The sequence below is a fragment of the Montipora foliosa genome, chromosome 2, assembly GCF_036669935.1.
Source record: "Montipora foliosa isolate CH-2021 chromosome 2, ASM3666993v2, whole genome shotgun sequence".
In the NCBI taxonomy this organism is placed as follows: domain Eukaryota; kingdom Metazoa; phylum Cnidaria; class Anthozoa; order Scleractinia; family Acroporidae; genus Montipora; species Montipora foliosa.
In genome coordinates, this window is record NC_090870.1 from 22,931,612 (window position 1) to 22,941,611 (window position 10,000).

The window sequence follows — 10,000 nt, forward strand, 5'->3', positions numbered from 1 at the left end:
CCATTCGATGGAAATATATAAATCGATCGTTTGTTTTGAAGTTGTAACAGGGATCTCGTAGAAAGCCACGGTAGACTGATTAAACTTGACTTCCAGGCGTTTAGTTCACAGTAATGAGCGCGGGATAACACTGCGAGCTCTCTTTCGCTTCGTAACATAACTCATACATCTATATAAAACCCTGTTAAACGACCACGAGGTAAATCTGTTCTGATGGTGGAGCGAATATTAATACAATTTACCCTCTGGATTAAGATTCAAGTCTGCGAAGTATGGCTACCCTCGCCTGTATTTTCCTTGTTTTAGTCAAGTACATCTGGTCATCCGAAGAAGTCCTAGCCTGGGCGGCTGTACACGGGCCAGAGAAATCCTTGACTATTGTTAAGTCATAGCCTCGTTTGCATACACAAAAACAAAGATAAAATTGCCCATTGTTGGAACATTGTTGGCTATTCAAACACATTAAGCCCAATGGTCGAGTATGACAATGCAGGTAAAGAACTTTCGATTCAGAGGAACTTTTTCTTAGCCGTACTTTCCCTGTAAGCATGCGCGTTTTTGAGACGCGGACGGCAACCTGAAATGAGCTGTTTTCCCTTTTAACTTGTCTTTGCACAACCACATTTACATTGCTAAGTATCTTGTCTCCATTACAGATGAGTATAAAAATCTGGGAGACATCACTGCCCTGGCACGCAAAATGTTCTTTTCCGGTTGCCGTTCGCGTCTCAAAAACGCTAATTCCCTTTAAAATGACTTACCATCCAGAGTTTTATCAAACTTGGCACAATTGATATTCATGCACAGGACATTCAAAAAATGCAATTAAAAGATGGGGTCACCGCGCTTTGTTTTGCTTGAATCCGGAACCGTGTGGACGCCAAATCCGGATAATTTTATTCGGATGACGTAACAAGATCGAACCCAGTTCTTATCGTGAAATAAATTCTCAAGATGGTTGCCGAGGGCTTATGGCTTATGCTCTGTTACCTTTGTTTCATTGAGGAGCCCTGAGCACTAGAGAGAATCCGGGTACGTTTTGGATGCGTGTGGACGGGCAAATTCGATTTGAATACGCTACGTGTGGATGGCAATATTTTTGAATCCGGAAAGAAAAAGTTGCGGAATCAAACTGAATATCCGAATACGTGTGCTCGGATAAGGCGGGTGGTCACTTCCACTGTTTACACGACTTTATACAGCCCCTCACTCGTTTAAAAAGGTCGTCACGTTTGCCCGTCACTTTCAACCCACTACACTTTAAACACCGTTCTAGCTGCTCAATCGTCTATTGTTCTGGTTCTTTCTCGAGAATAGAGCCAAGAACACGGTCGACGTCGCTTAAAACCGAAGAGAATGAAGCGAATATTATGCCTCATTTCCCTTGTGACTCACTTCATGACGTCATTAGTGCAAAGCGCTATTACGCAAGAAGCGTCGGGGAAATTGTTGTTATATAACTAATGCTACTTGTTTGTTCGGGCTAAAATCTTTCAGTAAAGTGATTTCAAATTGCTCAATCTTGGAAAGCAATGCAAGCAAATTGGACCGCTTCATCATCAACCTCACACTTAGTGTTTGGCTCCAAATGCAGTTTCACGGCATTTATATGTAAATACTACAACTTCTACAACTAGCACAAGCCCTGTCTGATAGCCTCACTCCACCTGTAGGTAACGTTGAGCAGATGTGGTCCTCTATCAAGTCAACAGTCTATACGACACTGCCAAATCTGTACTTGGCACCAGGAAAAAAGTAGAGACACAGAGACTGGTTTGATGAAAATGATGCTGAGATCCAGACCCTTCTCAATGAAAAGCACACCGCTTCCAAAGCCTTCATGCAAGGCGAGACTCCAGCCAACAGAACACGCTACAGAGAGGCACAGAACAAATGCCAGCGTGCCATCCGGCATCTGAAAACCGTCTGGTGGACTGATAGAGCCCTGTCCAATAAGCACAATGCTAGGAAGGTTTTCGAAGGCATCAAACCGCTCTCTGGTCGTAGGACATCTGGCCTAGACCCCATCGATTCTGCTACGGGCGTTCGACTAACGCAAAAAGGTGGATATCCTAAACAGGTGGAAGAAACACTCCTGCACCCTCCTCAACCAGCCCGGTTCTGCCGACCTCAGCGTGCTCGACAGCATTCTACCTGCTGAGATAGTAGAAGATCTCGAAGCAGCAACTCTCGAAGAAATCTCCAAGGCCCTGAAACAACTATCCTCTGGTAAAGCACCCGGGCCTGACACCATTCCAGCAGAAGTTGTGAAGTTTGGTGGTCCTGCTCTCCTGTCAAATCTTCACAAACTCTTCCTGACAATCTGGGAATCCGAGACTGGTCCTCAAGGATTTAAGGACGGTATCTTGTTGAAGCTGTATAAGGAGAAGAACAAGTTCGACTGTGGAAACTATCGTGGCATCACCCTGATCTCAATCGTGGGCAAGCTATTTGCCAAGGTAGTCCTCAATCGCATCTGGCCTTCTATCAAAGCTTATCTTCCTGAAGCTCAATGTAGTTTCCGTGGAGGCAGATCAAAAGTTGACAGATGTTTGTACTCAAACAATTACTGGAGAAATGCAGAGAGCAACAACAGGAACTGCACCTTGTGTTCATAGACCTTGTCAAAGCCTTTGACTTTGTCAGCAGACCTCTCATGTGGGGACTCCTCGTAAAGATCGGAATACTACTGGAGTACTTCATGCTCGTGTCTGTCGAAACCTGCATCGTCTGCGTATAGACGTTCGCTGACTGTAGTTGTTTTTGCCAGCTTGGTGCGAAGGCGTCTTAAGTTTAACATCTCCATTAATACGGTGCCTGATGCTAACTCCGTCTTAGGGTGGCAGGGTCATGGTAGCGTGTTGAACGACGAAAGCAAAGAACAGGATGAACAAGGATGGTGCTAGGATGAAACCTTGGCGTAGGCCAGCTGTGACGTGAAACTTGTCAGTTAATTCTCTGCCAACTGACACCATGGCCTTCATGCCTTCGTGTAGGCTCTGTATAATATTGGCCACTTTAGGAGGTACTCCTCATTAACCGTCTGAACAGCGCTTGCAGACAGTGGGGCTTGACCATCAACAAGGAGAAAACCGAAGTGCTGCATTATCAAACAGGAGATCCACCCCCTAACCTGCTTGAGGGCATCACCATCACTTTCACTTTCAAGTTTTGTTATCTCGGAGGCACTGTAACCAAAGACTGTCAGCTAGACAAGGACTTTCTACTCCCTCAAACTCAACAACTGGGACCGTAGAGGAATCTCCATCCAGGCAAAACTCCTTGTGTACAAAGCTCTAATCCTTCCAACTCTACTCTATGGCAGTGAAACGTGGACCACACACGTTAGACACATCCCGAAGATTGAAAACTTCAACCAGCCCTGCTACGTCAGCTGCTGGGGATCCGCTGGTGGGACAGGGTTCCTAATGTCGACGTGCACGCGAGGGTTAAGTCTCAGCCAACTGAGGTCCTTGTACGGGGCAACAGGCTGCGCTGGCCTGGCCATGTTTGCAGAATGTCAGAGGATAGGCTCCCTAATCAAGTGCTGTTCGGTGAGCTCAAAAAAAGAGGCAGGTCACACAAAAGGTGGAAAGATTGTATAAAGGAGGACAGAAGCAAATGGAGGGCCCTCCTTTTCAACGGCAAGAAGGCTTTCCTGTTACCATGGTAACTCGTTACATCACAAACATAACTGCATGACTGCCTCTTGTTCAGCAATAATTGATGTTTCACATGGTACCATAACATTGCTGTTACGTGATAAAGTGTTGTAATGTCAATCCTTCTAATAACAACGTCTCTTAAAGGTGTTGAAACTGGTTTGAGCCACCTTAAAACATTATATTGAAATATAAATGTACACTTAGTTCATTCAAAGTTTAAATTTAATAAACATATATATCAAAGATGGAGCGTGCGGCACCACCTCTGACTTCTTCCAGGCCCTTGGATTGCTGTTATATTATTACCGACATCTTTGGCCGATTCCACAATACGCGCAGTCGCAGAAAGGGTCCCCTAGTTGGAAACTGCTTTCGTTTCTACGAAGCAGAGCCGAAGTCCATGATTCGTGAACCTCGCCAGAAGTCGTCATCTTTATGAATGTTGCCGGTTCCAAATTTCGCACAGCCTTGGAGGAACTGCCAAGTTTTTGGCCGTTCAACTGCAATTTGAGATGGCTCGGAAAACCAGGAGGCCCATGATTCGCAGTGATGAGAATCCACCTCTGATCAAAAAGCTTCAATAGAGAACTGGTAACAGTGCTAATACGGCTTTTTCTAAATTAAGGTACCGAAAACAAAAATGACAATTTTGTCTTTACGATTTATTGAACAGCCTTCAAAAACTTCAAAGATCTTGTATCTTCAAAAAAATTACATTTTGTCATTCGATGAAAAATATTTCATGAAACTATTCCACTTTGTAGTGCAAAACCAGTGATTAAAAATAGCAAGAGGATATCCCTGACATTGAAAAAGCAACATCTAGTAGTGAAATTCATGTATCTTTTCAAGAGCCACTTCAAATGTTGTATCGCAAATGGCATGCTTACGCCGAGTAATCAATTCAGTAAAAAACACGGAGTAAAAGATGTGAGAATTAAAAGACCTTCCTTCGCTAACCCAGTTGAAAGACGAGAAGTGAACGATGTTGGTTAAAAAAACCCTTAAAACTCTTCACCGTCATCCACGTCATCCTCTACAGCATTTCTGATGAGCATGTAATTATCAAGGTCAATAGAACGGCAGTTATTGATTGCATATCGCAGTCGCTCCGCAAGCTTCTCAGGGCTAGAATAGCATGGCAAACGAAGTTGGAAAAAGCATGTTTGTGCCGTAGGCAGGCTGTTGGGCTCCTAAAAGTAAAGTAAAAGAAAAGTTTTAAAGAACTTAAGCAACGAGCGCGGCCCCACTTGTGTAAAGTATTCGCGCGGCCATTTTGTTTTCATTTACGCATCGCACTCGACGGCCAAAGTAGGACTGCTCGTAAATCTAAATATATCTTTTAATCATTTCTGTCCGTGTCTGAGTTATAAACCATTTTGTGCTCAAAGAGCTTGAGACTATACTTCAGGTGGCTGGAACCAGTTTCACCACTTTTAGATATCTTCTTATGACATGTTATGGTACCATATGAAACACCAATTATTGCTTAACAAAATGCGCCTACTATTGTGACATAATAGGTTACCATGGCAACATGAGAGCTCTTTAAAGACATAAATACTTAATTGACAACTCCCCATAAAGGGGTTTTTAGGGCCAATGAACACAATCAAGACAGAACAGAACATTCAGCAACAACTGTTAGGGATCCCAACTGGCCGGAGGCAAGCTAGTTGGCTATTTACAAGTGCAGCTGAGAAGTTAAACCACGGACTACCGGGAAAAAATTCAACCAGTGGTCAGAACGTGTCTTGAACCCGGGATCCCCGAATTTCAAGGCAAGCGCCCTAACCACTGGGCCACAATGTCTCAAAAATGAACAAAAATGAACTCGGTGACTCCCATTTTTTATTGTAGAATAGTAATATGCAGTTTAAGATAGAACTATTAGCTTATTGGGAACCAATTCAGAGCTACCTTAATTTTTCGAAAAATTTAAGGTAGCCCGGAATTGGCTTCCAAGAATTTTTTAAACCTTTGTCGATAGTTCTATCTCAGATTGCTAATTACAATTCTACAATAACAAATAGGGGTCACCGAGTTCATTTTTGAGATATAAACAAGTAAAGACAAAATATAGGGTGTTTTTGGAGAGCTTTCATGTTGCCATGGTAACCTATTACGTCACAAAAGTGGGCGCATTTTGGTAAGCAATAATTGGTGTTTTACATAGTACCATAACATTGCTGTTACGTGATTCAGTGTCGTAGTGACAACCCTTTTAATAAAAAGGTCCTTAAAAGTAGTGAAACTGGTTCCAGCTAAGTTCAAGCATTCGAGGGGGTCAGACTCAGTTGGTGATACGGTTTGCTATCATGCCGATTTCTGAAGAATACCAACAAATGATACGAAGATTTGAGAAATCCGTTTCCTTCCTTACCCTGTCAACTTTGACTATCTGAAAGCGTTGAGATATATCTGAGGCAGTCGTTGGCAGTCTTGAGCGACCTGACACGAATCTCATGAACAACAGTCGTTCCTCATTGGTGAATGACTCTAAGGTAGACCACAACCATGCGACCAACGGATCAGTTGGCTCCACCTCACGATACCTACAAAAAACAAAAACCACCAATTTGCTTTTGAAAAGGTGTCTCCAGTTATGTCACAATCATGACAGCGCACGTATGCTTGCCATTGTCTTCAAAATTTCGTAAAAAATTGTTAGTGACGCTGTTCCATACTGCAAAATGCATCCAGAAAGATATTGAAATAACGCCCCGTGTAACGTCGCTCACTGTTCACAAATGCTCACACGGTCGCAGCCTCGCCTATCTCACAGAATGTTCTGAAAGGTAAGACAACGTTCCTATGATAAAGCACAAAGCACCCTCATCGATTAAATCCAGAGAAGTTAGCGATGAACATCATCACGGCCTTCCCCTTACTTTTCTTGAGTCAACAAACTTAGTGAAGATACGGGTAACCTAAAAACAATCCTAAATAATCAAGATAAGCGAACTACAACCCCTACGCCTTATTGTGGAGATGTGGTTAGTGTTTACACTTAAGGTGGACACTTGGGGACGTTTATCTTAATAGAGCGTGCATCTCATTGCTACTTTGCTACCACTTCTGGACGCTTTTCGTTCACATAAGAACGCTTGACGCGCAGCCCAGAGGTCGAGGACCGGTGGCTCAGTTGGTTGAGCACTGGGCTGCCACGCGGGAGGCCTTGAATTCGACTCCGGCCGGACTAACACCCAGGGTCTTTAAATAACTGAAGAGAAAGTGCTGCCTCTGTAATGACATCTGCAAATAGTCTTCTAGCATAAGGACGATAAACCGTGGGCCCAGTTTCACAATCCTTCAATGTTTATAACCCTGTGGGTCTTAAAAGAACCCACACACTATTTGCAGAGTAGGGCATGGAGTTCCCAGTGTTGTACTCTGTCCTCTGTGGTGTATCATGGTGGGCAGGGCAAATGCTTGGAGATATTAGCTACACCAAGCTACTCTAAAATCAGAGGGTACATAAAGGTATGATATGATGCGAGGATCCAGAAGGCAGCAAGATGAAGACACTACCAGTTTCGATTGCACCTTTCAAGTATCCGCAGAAGGACTTTCATTAACAGGCGCATAGTGCACTAGTAAAGAAATTGCAACATGGGCTCAGGGACCAGTAATTAACTACAGGGAAAAGGTGCGACCACACAAAATTATACAAGGATTTTGACAATTTTTTCAACAATAGATTCAATTATTCAGTTATTAAAATCAGATTTTATGAACTATGTGCTAAAATTAATACACCGAATATGAGTGAGGAAAGCCAAAAACAAAACTATTTAGGTATCCGAACCGGGGAGGGAAGGTATCCGATACCTTGCTTTAGACCAAAAAACATACCCTTGGGTCAACCAATGAGTCTTGAAAAAGGAGTGGGAGATAGGTTGAGTATTTAAACAGTATGACTATAGACCGTATTCATAAATGGAGGCTAAGTAATTATTCTTTTGTCTTCATACTAATCATCCTAACTAGTCTCGTAAACACGAGCAAAAATTAAGAGAATTTTAATTCCAAAGTGAGGCTAGTGAGGATGATTAGCACAAAGACAAAGGAATAATTTCTTGACCACCACTTATAAATACGGTCTATTCTAGTTGACTTTTTTGTCTAACTACACAAGTTAAGATGATTCATAATTTGAGGAAAAGTGAACTGCACATTATATTATTTAAAAACCATAACATCCGCGATGGGTAGTTTGTTACTTGGGTTTCTTCCCAGGAAAATGTGGGACAAGGATACAGGGACGTGAAAAAGAGGGTGGGAGAGGGGAGGCGCAAAAACTGAGCTTGACTGTTGGTGGGGTCTTAAAAAAGAAAGATTATTTGCCCACTAGTGCACTTCTCTTAAATCCATCTGATTATCGAACGGACCTCGGAGCAAAAAACATCACATCAGTCTATATTCCATACTTGTTCCAGTCCTACCACGAGCCTTCGAACCAACACTTACCTTGCAACTTTCTTCAGCATGTCAATACTAACTTTCTCAGAGCCACAAACCATTTGCTCCAGTTTCTCAGCAGTCAAAAGCGAAAGAAGAGGGACTGGGATAAGCCAGCCCATACCATCACGAACGGCAGCAATTTGACGATCCATCTCATGTAAGCGATAGTTAAGTGCTCTCTCTACATACTCATTACGGTTACCGAAGGTGAGTTGAATATTATGACCGCTGGGAAATATTGGTACAAAGCTACCATCCGCACTTTGTGTCTCGAATGATTCGATCGGAATAATCTAAAAATAAGAAAAAATAATGTATTATGATGGGAAAAATCAGAAATAAACAAGTGCTGCTAAGTTTGGCTACTCTACCACTGAGCTTCACCAATAACTTTCCAAGACTCGTGGAAGCCTCTGGCTTAATGGCGGAGAATCGTTAAACGGAGATTGCAATCCTACGTGATTATTGATAGGTTCTATGTTTTTTTTTTAGCCTAGTCTATGGTTAATACAATTATGTAGTATATATGTTTCACTGTTTAGTAGCTCTGCCTGTGATCTGACATATATAGTACTTCTGTTAATATTTTGTATATTAATTAACTGACGGAGCTTACAAGCTCAGAGGTTTCCTTTGGGCTTCCTCGCCATTAACTTCTTTAATGTTTTAACCAATAAACTTGAAATTGAACTCGTGTTAGAAGACGCATACTGCCACGTCCTGCTACAAGGAATCACCCATTACCGTCCCATTTCTACCAGTCTAATCCCAATTTCCTTCACAATCAAGCATAGTAAAATGCAACAATGACCTAGTTCGAATTCTTCGAACGACGTACAGGATTCGGCTCTGACTCCTCGCGATTTGCCTGTGCATGCGTAAGATTCTCTTGACTGGGCTAATTACACAATTTTATAATTCTCCCGGTATTGTTAAGAAAAAGCATTGAATATTTTAAAATAGAACTTGAAAAAAAGCCTCTGTTTACTGGTTTTGATTGGAATCAATGCCGTTAACAACAGTTTTAAATGTGAATAATTATGCTACGATCGCTTAAGGGGCTATGTCACGCAAAATGATGCAATTTCATGGCACCCAAAAAGTTCAAAAGTAGAATGAAACACTGCAATAATCACTTGAAACTGTTGAACAACATAAACGAAATACAGCAAAAGGAAACTTGAGAGAAGAATGGATGGATACAAATAGACAAGATTGAAACGGATTGCATTTGGGTAATCTTGAAAAAAGTCGGCCCGACGTTTTCCAAGTTTATGGGAAATCGCCTGGATGAAGGTCGTTTTCGCGCAGAATCACCTTGAGTTGCTTATGATGTAATGATAACTTCATCAGTAAAGGAATTCCACATTACCATTTTGGAGTTTAAAACTCGAGATTAACTTAAGATTTCCCCTAAACACCCTAAAATAACCCTTTAAACCCTATCATTGGTTCAAGGAATGTGGACTTTGGGACTACGGAATTGGAACTGGATATTGACCAAGATACATATATCTTAACACTGAAATACTGTGAACGTTAAAGGAAATCGGCTAAAAATCCTTTGAACAAGTGAAGGCTACCCGTAGCCTCTTGTTAAAATTGTGCCGAATTAAGGGAACCATTTCCACTTTTAAAGAAGTTGGTTTAACATGCCCAGCGAAGAAAAAAACTAGCTCGGGAGGCCCTGTAAGAGCAATCCGAGGACGGAGAGGATGCTATTTTGATAAACCAAGTTTCTCCGAGAAAGATGTGAAATCAATCTAAATCTTGTTCCGAAAAGTTGATAGAAGCAAGCGAACTCAAGGCTATTTTGGAAGTTCAAGTTTTTTCCCTAAACAACCACTTTCTTCGGTTACGGCGACGAAACG

The 10,000-nt window shown here is 42.1% G+C and overlaps 1 protein-coding gene across 1 annotated transcript in view; it reads right to left on the reverse strand.

Annotated features, from left to right (window-relative positions):
* Nucleotides 1-3,885: 3,885 nt before the first annotated feature.
* Nucleotides 3,886-10,000, reverse strand: part of LOC137992692 (probable E3 ubiquitin-protein ligase HERC1) — a 151,866-nt gene continuing 145,751 nt past the window's right edge. The window contains exons 66-68 of the mRNA XM_068838173.1: nucleotides 8,136-8,422; nucleotides 6,049-6,220; nucleotides 3,886-4,858 (exon numbers count right to left, since the gene is read on the reverse strand). Of these exons, the coding sequence (XP_068694274.1) occupies nucleotides 4,670-4,858; nucleotides 6,049-6,220; nucleotides 8,136-8,422 (648 nt within the window). The 3' untranslated portion in view covers nucleotides 3,886-4,669. The remainder of the gene's footprint in view (nucleotides 4,859-6,048; nucleotides 6,221-8,135; nucleotides 8,423-10,000) is intronic.